The sequence below is a fragment of the Calypte anna genome, chromosome 1 (assembly GCF_003957555.1).
Source record: "Calypte anna isolate BGI_N300 chromosome 1, bCalAnn1_v1.p, whole genome shotgun sequence".
In the NCBI taxonomy this organism is placed as follows: Eukaryota; Metazoa; Chordata; class Aves; order Apodiformes; family Trochilidae; genus Calypte; species Calypte anna.
Window position 1 is genome coordinate 177752193 of NC_044244.1, and position 20466 is coordinate 177772658.

General features: G+C 40.6%; 1 protein-coding gene across 1 annotated transcript in view; it reads left to right on the forward strand.

Annotated features, from left to right (window-relative positions):
- LNX2 (ligand of numb-protein X 2) overlaps positions 1–20466 on the forward strand; it is a 50568-nt gene that overhangs the window by 6030 nt on the left and 24072 nt on the right. Inside the window, exon 2 of the mRNA XM_030469047.1 lies at positions 15585–16106. Within this exon, the coding sequence (XP_030324907.1) occupies positions 15706–16106 (401 nt within the window). The 5' untranslated portion in view covers positions 15585–15705. The remainder of the gene's footprint in view (positions 1–15584; positions 16107–20466) is intronic.

Consider the following 20466-nt stretch of genomic DNA (forward strand, 5'->3'; position numbering starts at 1 on the left):
AATGCTTCTGCCAGGACTGGTTTATGTTGGTTCCCCAGAAAAACTGGTGTATTACTGGCAAATATTCAAACACAAAGAAAATGGCCCACACCCAGCATAAATATCACTGGTGGTGTCATTTTAGCGCTGTAGGAAATGTCTCTAGTAAAGGTCAAAAGTTTCCATAGTACTCTCTAGGTCTTTGAAATACCAACGTGGGTTTTATCTCATGGGAAGGAAGGGAATGGGTCTCGCTTCTGACTGGACAGTTTATTTAACTGGTCTGGTGGCCTCACCAGGGGTGATGTCTCATCTAGACCATGTTGCTGTCTTGTCAACCAGATGGACATCAGTCCTCTTCATCCCACTGTTTATCCAAGCCTGTTTGTTTAAGACCATGCCAAGCCAAGAGGAGTCAAGAAAAACAGTTTTGGTACTTTTTTCAGATAAGTAATTTACTTTGTAATCATGTTTTCCAAAGTGGGGGTTGGCCTGAAGACCACCCTGAAGTCTTCTGAAGCATCCACTGTGACCTCAAACTGATCCCTTTGCTGCTGGAGCAAACTTGTCTACTGCTGATTTATGGTGCTGTTTGTAGGTTTAGGGGTTTTTTCATCCACTTCATGGAACTACGTGAAGGAAGAGGATGGTGTCTTGAGGGATATGGTGGTTATCACATTTAGCTGGCTATAGAGTCTCCTGTGTATTTTCTTTGGTGTGTCTTGTATAGTGGAGAAGTAATATAAAAAGTATAAAAGCTGTTGTGGAAGCAAGTGGTTTGTAGTTTGTGAGTCCACAGTATATCTAGTGTTCAAAAATCCAGAAGGTTAGTTAAATTGGAAGAAAAACAGAATACTCTTTTTTTCCCCTGTTCTTTTTTTAATTGGTGAAAATCAGAGTAATTTCAAGATGTAAATTGACTTTCTGCACTGAGTAACCCTCTAGTATTGAGATACTGAATTCTAAAACTATACTGAAATCGAGACTTTTTTCAGAAATAATGTGCAGTTTTGAGAACAGTGAACATTTCTTTTTAATTTTCTTTTTCAAAAGGCAGAATTACTGTAGGGGAGGGAAGAAAAATAACATATAATCCAATCTGTTGTTTTTCTTTTAAACACTGTGTTGGCTCGAATAATGTTCATAGCACACAGAGAGCATGACAGGGACCTGATACGTCCTATATGTGTTGTAAAGCCACTATATAGTGTGGAGTTATTTAAAGTATTCCTGTGTGTGTGATACCCGCACATGCTCGCCGGCTGTGCTTACAAACCTGTGTTGTGCTAGATGTAGTAGCACCATTTCATTATGCATTCATGAGAATTTGCTGGCGACATGTTAGCCTGCAGTTAGTTTTAATGTTAGGTTTAGGATTTGAAAAGGACACAGCGTAAGAGAGTGCCTGAAGATGTTTTACTCTTTTTCCTGCTCCAGTTAGTATTTACGGAGCCACAGCCATTAGGGCTTCACTCGTATCTGTGAGACGTGATGAGATGAATTGACTGCTTTAAGTAAATCAAACCCCAAGAGCTGCTTAGTGGTTAGAGGAGGGGCTGGTCCTGTTTTAATTACCCACTGGTGAATTAATTTGTGTATACTGACATGCTGACAACCTTTTTCCTTGAAGTTCCCTGTTGTCATGTGATATCCCCTCCTCCAAGAGAACAACAGTATATTCTTCTTTTCCTTTATGTTGGGCAGGTATGCTGTGCTCCCTCCTCGCCTCCACTGGCATGGAAGGGTAAGAAATGTGGGCTGAGAAGGGGATGAGGGGAAGGGGCTGTCGTGCTCTGTCTTGCAGGTTCTGTAACAGATCCTCGGTGCTGGCTGCTGGGGAATCGTACCTGGGGGTTTCCGGGGCTGTGCTGGGCATTTTATAGATCACAGAATGGTAAGGGGTTGGAAGGGACCTCTGAGCATAAGATGCTCTTCAGAGGCTCGGTGCCGAGTGCTTTATTGCATGTTAGACCCTGTGATAAGAATTACAAGCAAGAAATAAAGGGAATGCTTTTGATTTGGCTTGTTTCAAATGGATAGGGTATTCTAACCCGAAGTGTAAAGTGAGTCTCTCTTGAATTAGCTGGTTTGTGCTTCTTGTTTAATTTTGCTGCCTTTTTTTTTTTTTTTTTTTTTTAAATTTCTCTTTCGGAGGGTTTTTCCTGATTTTTAGGCTTCTCTGATAATTATATCTAAAAGCTTGATATTTTGCAAAATGTTGTGGTCAGGAATGTAAATTTAACTTGCATGAACACAAAGGCTCTTTCTGGTGGTTTGCGTATATGCCTGTGGATTTTTAAAGATGAATTTTTTTTAGCTTTGCTCGGTTGTAAAATTCAAGTTGAAAAACATTTCATGAATTACGTGAGATTCCTGGCATCTTTATAGTCAGAAGGTCTGAAAGAAGTGAAATAAAATGAACGATTTATGCTGATAAAAGCAGAGGTCAGTGTACATTTTGACTGTAATTAAACCAATGTCCTCTTTTCTCACAGCTGTCTGTATTATTTATAAATGCAGGAGATGTGTATCGAGAGAATGGCTGGGAAATAAGCTCTTAAATGTGGAAGCTCTTTGGTCTCCTAGGATACATATGTAGTAATACTACAGTTATCTAGAAGGTTTTTCCAACAAGCATCCTAGAAACCCTGGTAAACTTCCAGGTAGCATTTATAGCCATCTTACAAAAAGGCTTCTCATTTCGTTGGGCACTGTGCAGTGCATGCACAAGTAACACGTGTCCTCTGGTTAAGACTTTGGTAAAAACAAAGAGAGATCATGTTCTTCTAAAAAACAGAATGGGAAACCAAAGATCATTCATGCATTTGTTCCTTCCTTCTGCTAAATCTGTCTGCTTTCAAGATATTTTGGTAGAAAAATAAAAGTTAAGAACTCTAGTGTGTAGGAATTTTAAAATAAGTGTATGTAATGTTTTCAAGTGGGAATGTTTGCCCTAGAAGAATAATTCCTGTTTTTTTTCCAGGGTTTGGGGAGTGGAAAGAGGGAGAGAGAAAACTGGTAGAACAAGTGAGGTGTCAGGTCTGGCTGTTAGGAAGATTTTTTATTGAAGATTTGATAAAATTGTTGAGATTTGATGGTTTTATTTGTTTATCTTCTTACCCTAAGCATGCCGTGTACAAATGTTAACAATAATTACTTGGGACAAGGTTTTATAGCTGGTTCATTGCATGCTTTGACCCCAGCTTGCAGTTAAATAGGAATCTTTGAGACAAAGCATTCATTCACAAGTTTCATTCACAAGTCTGAAGGGAGTCAGGAGGGCACTAGGGAGCTGTTCTCCAGATCCAGCATCCAAAAAAACCCCAAAAAATCCATCTTCTATTGCATTAGGGAAAGTTCTAGTGATTTATTTTCATATACTTAGTGGGAAAAAAAAAACCAAACACCAAAACAAAAATAAGACTTTTTGTAAACTCTTTTAGCATTATATTTACTTCCATTTGTTAGTAGGGATTTGCCGAACCTAAAGCAACAAAAGGTGCTTTAACAACAAAATAGTATTAGTTCAGAATATAACTTTACTGAAACTTCACATTCAGTTAAACAGGTCTGTGTGGACAAGCAGTAAATCCAACTTCATATATTTCCCATTCTGAAGTTCATAAAGGGAAATGTATGCAAATTACTCCTTTTAGTCAAAGCATGTTATATTATTGCAGTAATTTTCTACTGTTACTTCTCAGTTCTGTGAAGGATTTTACCTTTTCCACATTAAAATTGTTTAGCTAGAATGGCCTTTTAAGGACTTTCCTTTTCCCTTTATGTTTTCTTTACATTCAGTCAATATATGGAGGCAGATCAGTTGCCTGGGATTTTATTTATTTCTCTGTTCCTGTCCTATATCAATGATAATAAGATACCGTGTTGTTTGTAGTTGAATCTCCTGCTTTTACAGTCAGATGTCTCCTCTGAATGAAAATCTCATCATTTTTTAAATGCACTTCTGGTAGATTGCACACAGACAGGACAGGGTGAGGGCTTTTAATTACCTTTGCCACTTCTTGGTTCATTAAATTGGAATTACTAGCTCTTTAACTCTCTAAGCCAGTGAAAATCAAGGCTGGTTTTTACTGCAGCGTTATACACTTCTTTACAGAAATATAATACGTTGTTTTCCTGATCCAAATGTCTGCATCTAGCTGGAATCTAGTAAGTATAGAGCAGATTACTTTTTTTTTAATATATATTTGTATTAATTTTGTACTTCCCTATATTACAAGCTTGATGCAGAAGGGGTCCTTCTTGCAATAAAGTGAGGGCTCATTTTCTAGGTATTCCTTAGCTTTTTAGTGACTGCCAGGTGAAGATGACTTCAGGCAGAATCTCTTTGACCCACCGGTCTCTGTTCCTGTCAGCTGCTGGACTGATCTGAACTTGCTAGTCAGTTTGAGCCATTTCTTGTAAGATTTTATGATTTGGCAATTTGCAAGTTAGCTTCAGGACTAATTCCTTGGGTCACCATTGTTGCTGATGGGAGCAGAGTGGCATGGAAATCTGTTATTTTCAAATGCTCCATCACATTCTAGTGCCATTGCATTGAGTTAACATGGTCTTATCAACACAGTTGCTGCTGCTGCTTCTGTGCGAAGGGTAAGAAAGTGTTTACAGCAACACTGGACCTTGTGTAGCATTTCTGGGCTCTCATCATCTTGGTGCACAGCACCGATCCTTTTTTATGAAAAGGAGATAGAGCCCATGGGAATGTGAGTCTTTATCTCACAGAGACAGCATTATCTTTTGTGTTCATTTTCACAGCTCCCAGTGGAGTGGGAGCGTTGTCTGTGATGGTTTCTGGCTCTCGGATAACATAGCAATTAAAAAAAAAAAAAAAAAGGCTTATGAAGTTTTAAAAATGTTTCATCTAAGTATCTGGCATAAAACATGTGAAAGTGCTTAACATGGGCTAGGGGTGAAAAAAAAAAAGGTATGGAAATAAACGAGAGTTTGAATTTTTTGTGTCTATGAACCTAACCTAACTTGTTGAGAAGTGCTCAGTTTGGGAAAATGAGCATTGTGGTTTGGGAGTGCAAAGAAGATGGGCATTCCTGAGGCTGAATTGTCTGCCTCTTAAAGACCTTTTTCTGAAAGCAATGCTAATGAAGTAATATCCTTCAAAGACTGGTATTTTGAGAGCTAACTCTTAAAGGGTTGAATACATAGAATAAATAAGGAAGTGAAAATTGTATCATCCCCCACAGAATCTCAAATGCAAAATATCAGCATGTTGAGAAGAGATTGGAGAGGGAGAAGGAGGAGGTGGAGAAAGTTGGCTCTTTCCCAGTGTAGCATGCTTCTGTCAGCCTCTACTGCTGGAGCCATTTTGACCACAACAACAGAAAAGTGGTGCCTGAAGTTAGGAATCTGAACGTCCTACCTGTGATCGCTCCTTTCCCACTCTCTTCCCAAAACGTGGTGAACCAGAATTCCCTACTGATGTGAGTAAATGTCTTCTGAATGTTTTGCAAATTCATGATTAAGTATCTGAAAACTGAAATACATTTTTCTTTCATAAATTGAGGCTTTGTTTTCTTTTTTAAGGGCAGCTTTTTTTTTGCTAGAGGGGCATAGCAGTTGGAGCCCTGCTGCCTCCCCACCCCACCAAGCTTCTCCTGACCCCTGTTTGCTTTAAGTACAAGTATCCTTGTCTGACCACTAAACCCTCTTGTGCTTTCATTGGACAATTTTATTCTAGCTTCTTTATTTATAGTTCTATAAATATGTACGTTCTATATAACTTCTCTGTGCTGCTACCAGTTTGGTGTTTTACATAGGTGCTACCACTTGTGTCTTTAGTGTCTTTTTTTTCCTTTGAATTTAATTTGTACTACTCGCTTAGAAGGTAGTGATTTCATGTCTGCCTGTGTTTAGGAGTCTTCCTTTTTCAAACAAAGAGAACAAGACTACTGAGGGAAGTGGACAGAAATGCTGTGACAGCAGTTCAGCGCTCACTCCTCCACATTATTAATTCTCCAAAAGGGAGGTAGAAGATTGCTGCATAATATTTAGCCCCTCTCACTCATTTGAGAGTACCTACCAGGACCTGTTGGTTTCCTGTGTGTTACTATGTGCCTTTGCTAACATTTTCACTTGCATCTTAAAGGGCTGCTTTTCAAAAGTGCTCCTGCTGAAGCAGTTTCTTTCTAAGAACCTTAATAGGATTCGGAGGGGATGCTTCAGCTGCTGAATTTGGCACCTCAGGCTGATAAGTAACTGTACTGTAAAAGCCTCCCTGTCTGATGGGTGCTGGAATTCTCTTTTTGTAATATACATGTATGTATTTAACATGCAGTCAGCCAAGCTCACAGCGAAAGTAATTGAAATCAACAGCTGGCAAACGTGGTTAGGGGATAGCCAAATGTTTTAGGAAAAAATGTTTGGGTTTTTTTACTGGGCTTGTGTTTTTTTAATCAACTGATGTTGTCTCCACTGTTTCTTGGTGGCTGTGGAATTACAAGGGCTGAAGCAGAGAGTGTGATTCCTGCATTTGGACTGAAAACAAATGCAGTGCTCTCTTTGCTTTCAAATTTTTTATCTCTGACAACTTTGTATAACCAGACTTGACTTTACATAGTCAACTCAATGTCTGCTCTCTCTCTGAATCCTGTCTGGAGGCCCCAGATCAAGTACCAGTCTACTCTAAAGACCTGTTTACATACAAAATATTTAAATTATTTTTATTTAAGGTAATATTTGTATATTTAAGACTACAACTTCTAGATCTAACATGTTCTTGTTATGAAAATTCTAGTAATGGATGAAGCCACTTATTTTCAGTATCTGTGTACAGATTATGTGTGTCTGAGGTACAGTACACCTACATACAGAGAGCAAAAGCAGAAGATCTGAATGTTAAGGTTTTATTTTCTAACAAGTGTCCTACAAAGCAATCTGAGGGTGTTTTGTACAAATATACAAGAGCATGAGGACAGGTTATGTTCTTGTCTGCCCGTGCTCGAAGCTGCGTCAGGCAGCCAGCTCTGAAAAGAACCTTTTAACATAGATGAGAAGTAAAGTTCTCCCTGGAAATTAAGTGGAAATTAAGTTATGTACACCAGCAAAGTGAAATGTCTTCAGCAGAGTTAATAGGGAGAGGTGTGGTCATCACCCTAAAGCATTAAGAATCCAAGAACTTGCCTTTATCTAGGTGTTAATTTGACTGAGGGCTAGCGAGTGACATCCTCATGTAGTTCCTGGGCACAGGCTGCTCGGGGCAAGTCCCCTGCCTGCTAAGGAGTGGCCAGAGCCAGGACAGCTTCCCCTGCTGCCTGGTCACATTGGGCTACAGACCAGGTGGGGTTGTTTCACAGATGAACCACTCTGCATGTGGTACCCCTGCTCATGAGCAAGCTACATCTCCTGGCTAATCTGGCCTGCAGGTAGGTAGGCTGAGTTATACACCATTTCCACTGTGGGCTCAAGAAGGCTTTTAATTTCTTCTTTTTTGAAGATTCCTGATGTGGTGATATTTGCTTTCTTTCATGAGGGAGAAAATAAGCCATCTCTAGGCTAGGCAGACCAGTTTATGCGATTGCCTTTTCTCTTCAAGCAATGCTTCTGAGCTGCTGGGTGCTGTTTGGCAGGTTGAGGCTGAAAGCACAAACCTTCTGTCTAGACCATCGTCTTTATTCTTTCTCTTGTTCTTATAGTTGTCTCCCTCTGGGCATAGATTGTCGTGGGTTCCTTACAGCTGATGAGCACTTGGTTCTGTGGAGAACTGTGCCTCCTTTCATGCAGAGCAGTGACAGCATATGAGTTACCATTTTTTGAGCCATTTCTGAAGTGTGTCTTCTTGGCTCTGTCTCACACAGATCTTAGAAATACTTGTTTTGAGAGAGATAGTTCCTTTTTTGTTATCTTAGCAGGGGGTAGCTTCATCTTTTTTCATAGGGTGGCTGAATTAAAGAACTGCCTTGTAACATTGTAGTTTAGCTTTCAAAGTAGTTTTCCACCATCACTTGGGTTGTGGTTGATGGGACAAACCAGTTATAACATGTTGTGCAAGGTAGCATATGCCCAGAGGATGAGATGAGGCTGGTATTACTCCCTGAAAATTGTTCTGTTATTTAACTACACAGAAAGTTCTTTTATCCTTCTTTCCACCTCTCTACCCCCAGCCTCTCTGTCATCAAAGCCATGTTGTGATTAATTCAGGTGTTGTCTCCCTGAATTTTCTCCATGCACACCCATAAGGATGGGGGCTGGTTATTCAGAAGAGCAGAAAAAAGCAACATAACTCACCACTTCTTTCTTCATTTTCTTTTTCTTTATCGCTTCAGCTCCTTAAAATTTGAATTAATCAAATTGTCTCTGTATATACCCAGGAACCAGCTATGCTTAATCTAGTTAAGTGTTTTCTGTTCATCCACAAAAGTCCCCATTTCAGGACAAAGTGTGCAGGGGAGGGCTTTCCAGAGGGTTTAGCAACTTGATGGACAGCTTTCTGCTGCCTTCATCTCTCCAGACAGAAAGGGTGGCACATATGGCAAGGGCTGGTGGACAGATTGCACTGCAGAAAATAACCATGGTGGAGGAGCAAATGTTTTACTCTTTCTTGCCTTTCTCCTCTGCTCATCAGTGAGAAGAAAGCCTCGCTAATTGTCTCTTTGTGGTGGATTTTTGGCTGTTTGGGTACTTTTTTCACTCCCATGGGATATAAAAGCCCACCTTTTACAGCCACAGTGATGAGATGCTCATTTCATTATGCTTTTTGCACTAGGATGGAAATGTGTCTTTGGCTCTACCAGTAGGTAAGTGTGGGTTGTTTTCACTTTCATTTCACTCTGCTTCTTTCTGTTTCTTTTTTTCACTGCTGTGAAATCCCAAAAGAGTTTTAGGAGATAGAAGGAAGTTTTGAGGACAATTTTTTCTGACACTCAGGCCTAAAAGTTGCAAACCTGCTTGACTTTTGGGAGACTGGGAGCATATTGAGCTCTCAGGGGCTTGTCCCACTTCTGTTGGTTTATGTAGTGGGGTGGCTTCTGACACCAAGCAGGATTAGCCCCCAGAAACAGGTTTTTCTCTTTACACTGAGCAGCACATTGAACGGTACACCACGGAAAATGGATCATCTTGCAAATTGTAAAGGTGGCAGCTGCCCCTCTTGTGAAACAGGATAGCAGAGAAGGAAAATACTTGTGAGTGAGACTTTGGGTAAGGTGGGCAGCAGTGGCTGCCATGCCTGTAGAGAAAGGGGTGCAAGATCAGGTCCTTACTTCTCCAGGGGATTCAGGCTTCCTGAAGGTCAGCAGAGTGGCCCAGTCATCCAAACCTGGGAAACTCTTGTGTGTTTTAGCCCTTCCTTTTTCAGTACTCTTTCTTATTCAGTAGAAATATGCAAAGTTTAATCTGTAGATGTGTAGATGTGTTTTTGTTAAAGATGCATACTCTTGTCTCCTTTTCTTCTATTCTGAGATGATTTATCATATGTAGCTCTGTATTTGCTATAAAGAACGGATATTTCATTTCATAGATCTCTGTAAGGTCACAGTCATGATATTTCCTGTCATACATGAGCCCAATTTGACTAAAGTAAAGCTATTTTGATCTCTTAGTCTCAAAATAGAAGCCATTCTGTTTGTTAAATAGAAAATGGCTGCAGGATAATCTTGCTGTGTTTGGAAAAATCCTTTCTGGCCCTTTTTTCATCTTTGGGCACCACATCCTTCTCTTTCCTCCAGTCATCCCCTCATGTCAAGCATCCTGGGGTTTGAGGTGCTGGTTTTGTGAGGTGAGCATCATCCATCTTTTCTCTGGTCAGATGGTCTTGTGCTTCCCCTTGCTCTCCTTTTGCCTTATATCTTTTCCTTCCCTCTTAAGGTCATTGCTTGGACCCCCCAAACCTCTGCAGGCAGCCATGGGGCAGAGGGGACAGTGGAGACATCCACCCCTCTTGCCAGGCCCCCCCTCCTGCCAGCCTGTGTCACACACACACACACACACACACACACCGCAGTACAGCGGGTGCCCTTACGGTTGTGGCAATAATTACAGCCCAGAGCCCCCCCGTTGCCACGGAAACACAGCACTCCACAAATAACGAATGCAACTTACAGTCCTAATAATTTTCCCAAACATTCCTTATTCACCAGATTTAAGCAGGGCTTCATTCCACAACTGGGAAAAACGCCGTGCTCCAGAAATACCCGGCAAGGGGAGCGCATGTCCACATCTTTTTTAGGCTATGGCATCTAAAACCCCACACCACAGAGGTAGGAAAGCAGAGGCACATTTACAACCCCACCTCCTTTGCAGTGATGATGCCACATCAGGATCTGGTAGAAGGCTGACACCTTCACAGTATGTGCATTGCTTTGATGGAGCAAAAAGTCAAGCACAGAGGCCAAGAAATAACCAGCAGAGAGGTGGTTTTACTGCAAGCCCAGCCCTTCCTGGTTGTGGTTCAGTGGAACAAAGTTGTCATTCAGGCACAATTTTACTTAGTTTGTATATAAAAATTCCAGTTGTCCTGCTGAGCAATGTAAAAAAACATGGGAAAAGGTTGCTTGTTGGTATAAATACAGGTGTACAGGGAAATTGGCATGTGGTGACAGTGTGTTTGCAGCATTAGCAGAAATCTATCCTGGTCTAATTGCTGTTTTCTTCTCATCTCATGTGGGTTTTTGCCTGACTTTGAGCTGCCAGATGCCATCTTTTGATAACATTTTTGGTTCTTTGTGTTTTCAAAAGAGGAAGAGTCTTAACAGGATTACTTTCTCATAAACTTTGACTAGAATTGAGTTGGGGTTTGGCGTTTCAAGACAGTGCAGCCCTCAGATTTCGGTATAATTAACACGGATATTGTAAAGTCAATACAAGTGGCTAGTTCTGCCTCAATTGTTTGCTGTATGGCTTTAATATTAAAGCAGAGATTGTATCTAATGAGCTAGGTCACACTTATTGGAAAATGTGGAATAACACTTTTCCCCTCCAGTGCTGTGCACCAGCTATTTATTCTCATCATGTTTTTTATTACAGTTTCTGCTGTCTTTTATTCTTCCACTCAAGCTAGGGTCTGCTTTGAAAACAGTTATGAATCATAAGCCTGATTCCTGTGAAGGGTGATGTGGTTTTTAAGCATTGTAACCACTGTCTGGTTTCCTTCTCCTGGGGCTTGTGTTCATTTACTCCTGTCTGCTCAGAGATCCTGTTCACAGCTCTGGTCTTTGAAAAAGGCAGGGAAATTTGGGTACCCTTAGATCCTTCCTAGCTAGCTTGGGTGTTCAGGTGCCTTGGCAAACTGCCTTCAGAAATCCTGTGACATTTTAAAATTAATCCAGCCTTTCCTGAAATCCAGGCTGATGACCATAGTGTTGTTCAGAGTAATTGACTGATAAGTGTTACGTGTTGCCTTACAAGTAGAAATTTGACTGACCAGGAAAGCATTGCCTGAGGTTAGGGTCATATGAAAACTTCACCATGGCTGTTAATTGGAATCATAGAGTGGCAACAGTTGGAAGGGACCTTAAAAATCATCCAGGTCCAACTCTCCTTACCATGGACAGGGACACCTCCCAGTAGACCAGGCTGCTCAAAGCCCCATCCAACCTGGCCTTAAACACTTCCAGGGAGGGGACACCCAGAACTCCACTGAAACATCCCTCTCCTCTCTGTGCCCTCTCCTTCCCCACTATGGAGGGATAAGAATGGGATTTGCTTGAGCATCTCTGTGCTGCCCGCAGGCAGCAACATTTTGAGCCCTCTGGAATGAGAAGCAGCAGCCAGCACCCAGTGGCATTGGACTGAGAGGTAATACAGCTGGACATTTTCCTACCTGTAGTTGTTTTAAGCTACACAATATTATTAAACATTGATTCAGTGATTAGATACATCTCAGATAGAAGATGTCCTTTCTGATGTAGAGAGTTGTTAGCCACAGAACTGGGAACCTGCGTCCCAGCTGTTTTGGCATACAGGGACAGCAGAGTCCAGCAAAAGAGCAGGGATGTCATTCATCAAAGTGTGTCCTTTGCTTTTGGTTGAGGAAATTGCATAGGGTAGTAAAAAACCTAGGAAACTATGGAATGTTAAAGATCATTTTTGAGTGGGATTAGTTGGTAGAATGTTTTTTTTTTTCCTTAGTTGTTTTTTTCTGGCGTATAGTCAGATTTTTTTTGTAAAATTTTGAGCAGTCAGTTAATGGGCTCTAAATCTCCAGGATTTTAATAAGAGAATTTAGAAATACATTAGTTAAATCTCTGAGGGCCTTCATTGCAAAATAAATGTTTCCATTAGTTTCAGACTGAAAGTAGTGTTAATTATTTGTGACTTAGTTGACCATATTAAGGTCAACCATAGTAAAAGAGCAAAGTTTTTATAACAGTTCTGGTTTGCTTGTTGTGTTTTTTGTTATTGTTTTGGTGTGGGGTTTTTTGTGGTGGTTTGGTTTTTTTTATAGTGCAGACAGAAGGAATAAACACAATGAAATCTGAGGTGGGTATAAAGCCTGACATCTTATGCTTTTGTAAAAATGTGTCAAGGTTCTTCAAAGGATGTTAGTTGAATCAATAAGTCAGAACCAGAGGAGGCCTAAGGATAAGACTGTCTTTTCCAGTCTAAGATCGTTCTTATGCACACTCTACTTAAAATAATAAAATAAAAGATTGCACAGTTGGATGTCCAGTCTTTCCCAGTTCCCAAGTGGATTGTGATTTAAAACTGAAAGCAGGCCACTACCTGCACTGCTCTGCTGTTGTAATGAGGTACCAGGAGAATTATTTCCTAGGGAATTATATGACTTGAATAGCAGGCCTGGCTGGCTCTCTTACCCGCCTTGTTTTTAGTAATTCCGACTGTTTTTCCTGTTTGCAGCTTTCCCCAGCTGATACTGCTCTGTGGGGCTGGTGATCTGCAGTGATAAGAAATACAGCAAATAGTATAAGGGATGAATAAAGAGAGCTGAAGTAGGGTGTTATAAATGGCAGTGCTTTTTTAGTGGTATTGTGGATTTCAGGGATATAGTGCTTTATATAAGTGAAATTTAGTGCTTGCCTGCCGTCCCAGTCGTAGCCTGGACCACAAATATTGTGTCTGTGGGGTTTGTAAATCAGTTGATATTTTGCACTGGGAACAGCCTGTAAAAAGTCTTGGAATTGTTAATTAGGCAGCTCTGCTATATAATCAACACAAATCCTGGTGAATGATTCTTCAGTCGTGGAACAGGCTTGCCCCAGATGCAGCACAGCAGTGAAGGAAACAGTCAGCAGCACCAAAGTGAAGAAATCTCAATGAGTTTAAGTTGTTGGGGGTTGGAGTTTTTTGTGGGGAGGCAGGGGGGGTGGTAGTAATGGGGTTTTCTTTTTTTTGAATCTTCATGTTGTAATCTGCCACCTAGTTCTCCCGCAGGTCTGCCAGCATAGAGGTGGTGGAAGGGTGGTCACATCAGCTGGAGAAACCCAGTGGTGGGTTCAGTTGATATGGTATTTATTGATGGTTTAAGCTAATGGGACACTGGCAGAGCTGAGAAGAGGCTGGAGAAACAGCCTGCCCTGTAGACTTCAAAGAAAGGCAATGCTCCCTGTCAGAGGTGCATATCTGGAGCTCTGTAACTGCAGTGTGCAAAGTGGTCTCTGGGTGTTTCTGTGGCCTTGCTGATGTAGGGTGTGCTCATTTCTTGGGACCTGGGTTACGTGGAGGAGGACAAAGAGTCCTGGTTGTATTCAGTAGTAGGAGTGGGTCTAGCATTTGGGAAAGATGCTTAAAATGCCTTTCTCTCCCCATTCTGCATCTCTCCTTTTCCTCTGCCCTGCCTGTTGGTGCTGCCTGTACCCCCCACGTACAACATGACACATGTTGCCTGCTCCCTTCCTAATACCTTAAGTGGCAAAATAATTTGGTAAAGCCACAAACAAACACAATGTTTTTCTGGAACATGTATCTGGTTTATTTTGGGTTACATAAAGGGCTGCCATTAGACGAGTCTCATCCCTCCAGTTAATCCAGCAGCACGAAGGCAGCGTGAGGGAGCTGCGGTTCAAGCACGAGGGCCCCGTGCGCGGCTCCCCTGATCTGCTCTCCAATCTTGGAACTCTTACATAATACATTTAAGACTGTTTTTGAGTAATCTCTTTTGGGGTCTCATTTTGCATTCTTAAGTCTCCAGTAACAAAGAACCACTATGCTCTTCCCTCGTGAAATCCTTTCCAGAAGGTGCATATTATCTGCTACAAGGCAGGGCAATGATGAGCATCAATTTCCACAGCAGAATAGAAGCTCGGGTTACAAATTACTATTTAATCCTTTTTGCGTCAAAGGACATGGTAATCCTTGTAAAATGTGCTCTAAGTCTTGTGCTTGGCTGTGTGAGGTTAAGGGACAAACACCAAAACAGGGATTCTCTTAAAAATCAAGACATGGCGAACTGTATGTGTTCCACATGAATTTCAGAATATATTTATGACTGGTTTTCAGCAACTAAAAATAAAGATGATGGGCTGATACCTAGGCTAGCAGTTTTCATGTCTCCATATGCTTGCTACTACACTTCTAGGATACAATGAGTGTCTGTCATGAGTGTTTCCTCCTGAACAGCAATAAAGAATTGAGGGACAAAGTAAGCATTACTCAGATTTTATTGTTTTCCCCCACTTGTGAGAACATTTGCCAAAACTAACAAATTAGGAAGTCACTTAAGAATGTGAGAAAATTTGCTTTATTTTCTAAATCATCTTGTTATGAGTGTCAAGCAATGTGGTTTTCTAAGGGAGGGAAGGGTAAATAAGGCTGGGAGGGATAAGGATTTACTGTTTGAAATAGCAGACTGATGGCTGCACTGTTTCCCGACCAGGTAGCTATTTTAAGAGGGGCAAAGTTTAATAGCTCATAAAGTTTAAAAAATAAATCCTACAGAGACCAACCTACAGTCCTTTGACTGAGACAATTATTGTCACAGCAAGTATGCTGTAATTTTTTAGATAAAAAGTAAAACAGGTTAGTTGTTTGGAACCAATAGCTTTATATGGTTAGTTTATTCCATGTTTTTAATAATGACCTTTATACTAAATCAAATTCTGTGTATTGGATACAGCCAGGCCCCCTTACTGTGTAGCAATCTACAGAAAAAACCTGAAGGTTAAGTGGTGACATACATGCAATATTACTAATGGGATGTATTGGGTAAGCAGTTGCTCTTCTTTTTAATGCAATGTGTAATATTCTACATTAATAGTCAAAATCAAAAAAAGAAGAGTATGACCAGATTAAAATCATAATCTCACACATTTAACTACTTGGTAATATAACCATTTTTTCACAGTAGGGTATTTTTGGTGCTAGATGCTAATTGCATGCTTGTGGTGTGACATTGCATAATGCAGTGTCCTTGCTGTCACAAATTGGTCATCTTGCAGGTGAAAACTGTGCAGTGCAGCAGCTATTATGGAGCTGTAAAATGTTTATGTTGTAAAAGAAACCACACTTGCCGATTTTTTTGTTACCATCTTCTGTGACAAATTTGCTCAAAGCAGAAATATTCTCTTACTCCATGCAGCTGTTGTGGTTTTGGTAAGCCCAGAAGATGTCAAAAGTTCTGACAAGAATTTTCGTAATTCAAGCAAAATGAATAATTTTTATTTCTTTATTTCTTGCAGAAAATAACACTTGAGCAAAGAATCTAAGTCACCCTGGAGGAGGTCGCTTTCCTCTGAGCTCTATGTGAGCACCCCCATCCTATGAGGAGGAAGAGGATCTGTCAGCCTTCTTAGCTGCACCATGGGGACTACAGGTGATGACATGGCTTCGGTGGAGCAGAATGCCTCCTTGAACCCTCTGTGCTTCGAGTGTGGCCAGCAGCACTGGACAAGGGAGAACCACCTCTACAACTACCAGAACGAAGTGGACGATGACTTGGTCTGCCACATTTGCCTTCAGCCCTTGTTGCAGCCATTGGACACTCCCTGCGGACACACTTTCTGCTACAAGTGCCTAAGGAACTTTCTGCAGGAGAAGGATTTCTGCCCACTGGACCGGAAGAGACTCCATTTTAAACTCTGCAAAAAATCCAGCATTCTTGTTCATAAACTGTTAGACAAACTGTTTGTTTTGTGCCCCTTCTCTTCCGTGTGTCAGGAAGTCATGCAGCGATGTGACCTGGCAGCACATCTCAAGAACAGGTGAGAGGTGCAGGTGCTTGCATTGCATGCTCCTTACATGCTTGGGGGGCCAGTTTGTGTAGCAGTAGACACTGAGAACAGGAAGGGGGAGAGGGTTGGTGGTGGGTTTTAATTTTGCATAGGAAATGGTAGGTCTGTAACTGTGTGCAGCTGGAGCACTGGATCTTCTTTTGGACACTGCACTTCGTGCATAGTGAGGAGCACTTAGGGAAAGTCATGAGGAGAACAACATGATTTGTTAGAGGCCTTGAACATATGGTTGAGCAGAAAAGGCTGAAGAAAACAGTGTTTATGGTAGGGATAAAAGGCTGAAGAAAGAGAAAAAATTGAGATTTGCAAGCCACATCTGCAAGGAGGAAGGAGTAGGAACAGTGCAGTAGGAACAAAACCGATTTATTTCAAATTTTAGGAAAAAAGCTTTAGCATGGTCTGGCACTGACATAGATTGCATGAGGTTCATTGTGTATTCCCCACTTTCAGCATTGTTGCAGAACATGTTACAGCAGCTTTTGTCAGGAATGGGTACTGTAGAACTGAGTCTGCTTTAAGGTAGGCAGATGGACAGGGTATCTCTCGAGACTCTTGCAAGACCTATTTTTCTCTGTGTTAAAAAAAAAATCTGTTTACTGAACAGTTTGATGGTATGTCATATGAGCATGCTGTAGTTTCTAGGATTTTTTGTTTGTTTTGATTGCTTATAGGACACTTGCGACTCCCTTTTAATGCCTTAGAAACTAATCCGTTCACACCAGTTTTGGTGTGGCTTTTGTGAGTGATTATGTATCAGAGCCACATTCTACCATTACCTGCACCTAAATGTCTAACCATTAAGAATTTTAGAATTCTTTATAGTTCCTTAGTCTTCATGGTCTTTTATGGTTCAGCTTTATGCTGTTCTACCCTAAATATTTAAGTATTGAGAGGGGCCCATCATGGAAAGAGGGAAATAAGATTATTATAAGGCTGGATCAAATGATCCTAGAGGTCCCTTCCAACCTGGTATTATATGGTTATCAAATTCAGATAGAATGGCACTTTATATTGTGCAGATTAGTGTGCTTTGTGCTTCCAGAAAGGAATTGCTTCTATACCATATGTGCAGTACGCTGCTACAAGAAGATGGTTTGCTCTTCTCTGTGAGACAGTGCCATTTTTCTAAGGGAAAAATGTTAAACTTGTTTTGAAGGGTACATTTGACTTCTTTTGTTTCCTGCATAGGTCGGAGAATATTTTCAGTAAATAAATAGGGTTTTTAATAATCAGCTTTTTCATTGCATGAGTCATGAATGAAAACTTGGACATACCTATTATGTTAGAACTAAAATATGGTGGAATTAGTGAGTCAGGGCTAAAAAAAATACACATATCTGTACCAACTAACTTTAAACAGTTTAGACATTTAAGAAATTATAAGAGGAGTATAGTGAAGAATTATACAGAAAAAGAAATTATGTATTCAGAGGAAATACACCTAACTTTGAAGGATTTCGTACATCTGACTTGAATCTGCTGCCAGAATATATTCCCTGTGTACAGCTCAATGCTGTTTGAAAACCTGTTCATTTAGCAGAAAGAGGTTTCAGAAAATTATTTAACTGTCCCTGCAAAAAAAGCATCAAACCCAGAAGAATAAGTATTGCATATATCCCTTGTACAGAGACAAAAGGCACTAGTGGAACCTAGTTCAATATGTGAGGGGTTTTGCCAGCAATATTTATAAAAATAAGCATGTTGTCTGGCAGCTCTGTGTGAAAGTGGATGGTGCAAGTCCCAAGTTTTCTGGTCTCCTCGGTCACCAGATGCAATGAGACCTTTCCGTTTCCATTACTTCATCACGGGCTTTGTTCTTACTTGCTTTGCTTTCTTTCAATTTTATACTATTTGTTTCATTCTTTATTAAAGCAGCCTGCATAAACTTCAGCAGTTGGCCATATCATGAGAGTGTTCCATCATTTGGTAGTCTTGTCTGTGCTGACTCTTTAGGCAAGAGCACTCCCCACTGGGATTCAAAACCCTGTACCCAGAGGGAGGGACAGTGGTGGCTGCAGCAGAATTGAGAGGGGTTTAATTTCCTGTCACTGACCCCAGAATTAGGATGATACTTGCCGTGTGCCTGCTCTGCCCACCCTCGGTCTGGTCCAGTGGCGGTGGCCAGCCAGATGTAAAGGTTTACCTGAGAGGTGCATGGACCTATCCTGTGAACATCTTTCCAAGTCTTGGTCTTTATCCAGTTGGAGACTCTTGTAGACCATCTTTGGATGCAGGATGGCATTGTGGAGGAGGGTGCTTGGCAGCCCTGCATTGTGTAGGTGTGTGTGTGGGCAAGTGCTCTGCAGAGGAGGGGAAGAGAGAGTGATCTTCTGCCCTAGAAACAGCTGGTTCATCTCCATATTTGTGTCCTCTTCCATTTTCCCCACATCCAGAAGGCTTCTGAGTGTTCAGAACAGGGGAAGACCTTTGATATGCAGGACATACAGCAGCCCTATGGGCAGTGGTGGCCCGGGAGTTGCCTGAGTTTTGTTGCTCATTGTACCCACGGTGTGAAAGTGCTTGTAGGTTGTCCCTGTCACAGAGGTACTGGGACTAATGAGAAGCCTTTCTCTCTTGCTGTTTTTCCTTATTTTTTATTTCTCCATGTGGTTCCCATATTAGCTTAGGCTCTTACTTGTTTCCCCCAGGAATGTGATTTCTGAGCTCTCTGATGACTTGGGGGGGGGGTGGGTGAGGTCACCTAACTGTTCAATTTATAATCCTCATCTTAAGATGATTGGCTTTTAATAAAAAGCAAAATGTTAGCAAGTTCCAGGTACATGTTTGATTAATCTTCTAGTTTCCTGCTGTCATTTTCCTCACCTTTTCAGTCCCTTTTTGTTTCTTGGCATCCATTTGAGTGATAGGAGGGCTATTTACAATAGGGTCATGTAATTTATTTGTACACAGAACACTATGTATTCTCACTTCAAGTATATATGAAATATTCATTTACTTAATGCACAAGGTTGTTATGAAATCTGAGTGAGCCAAGTCACTGGCTGTTCCTGTTTGTCGGCTGGAAAAAAGCTTTCAGCTGAAAAAGGCTGCTCATCCTCAATTCCTTCTGTTGTCTTGGTATGCTGATATGCATTTTGAGCACATGGTGATTTACAGTTTTCAATTAAGCTTATTTGCAAACATCTGAACACCTGCAAATTATCACTGCTTACATAAGCGATGGCAGCAATTGCATAGCTTGAATTTGATTCTATATGGATCGGTGAATCCACTGGGATTCTACTGCTGATTTTTAAATGTAGGAAATAAATTAAAATTTCAGTATTATTAAAATGTGCAGCATGGATTAATATAAGCCAGTCTCAGCAAGCCTTTACATGAGCTAGTTTGTATTTCTAAGAAATGCAGTATGGTTGATTTGTTTTCACTGTCTAAAAACCTTCACACTGAGGTTTTCCAGGGTTGTAGTAATTGGCTCATTTTGAGAATAAAAAATGGAAGGAAATGTCACTGTATCTACCAGGCACCTCGGAGTGCAAGGTTACTGCAAGCTGCTCCACTAAGAAGATAAGAGGCACAAGACACAAACTTGATTACTTCATGGTGACTAATTGCACTCCATGATACTTCATTACATAAAGAAAATACTCTTGATTTATCAGTCTTTCAGTTTCATCACATTCACTTGGGAACTGTGGTTTTCAAAGCTAAACACAGTGCACATCATCTCATTTAAAGGAAAAAATACATGAGTAGTTTTGAGTTGTACTGTTTTTCCCAGTCACTTGGTATAGAAAATCATTAATGTTTATTAAAGCAGGTGGCCAATTCCACTTCTGAATATCAAAGTTAATTTATCAGAAGGAATTTTTACAAAAAAATACTGAACTTTTCCATGCACGATTTTTAGTTCATTTAATTCTTATGGATTATTTAGACCTGAAGAAAATCCATTGTACAAAAACATTACATAATTCATACTGAACTACTCAATACAAGGGCTAGGTATTGCTTTTCTATATTGCTTTTGAGTCGGGCTTCATTTTTCCCCTCCTGTATTCAGCCATGGTAGTTAATTTGGGTGGAAACATTTTCTCAAATGTTTTAATGTTTAGGCTAACAATTAAGCAAATTCTATGTCAGTTTAGGTTTGAATTTTATGTACGATTGTATTTTCTGGAACTGAAGAAATTATTGAGCTATTCACTGTGTGTGAGTCAGCATGCTTAATATATGGATTTAGACTCACAAGTTCCACTGGAAAATGAGTTGTATAAATACAGAGTTTTATAATTCCAACTCTTGGCAGTCCCAGTTATTTTTGTGTTTATGATAGTGCTGCTGAGTCCTGTTCTCCCCCCCCCCACCA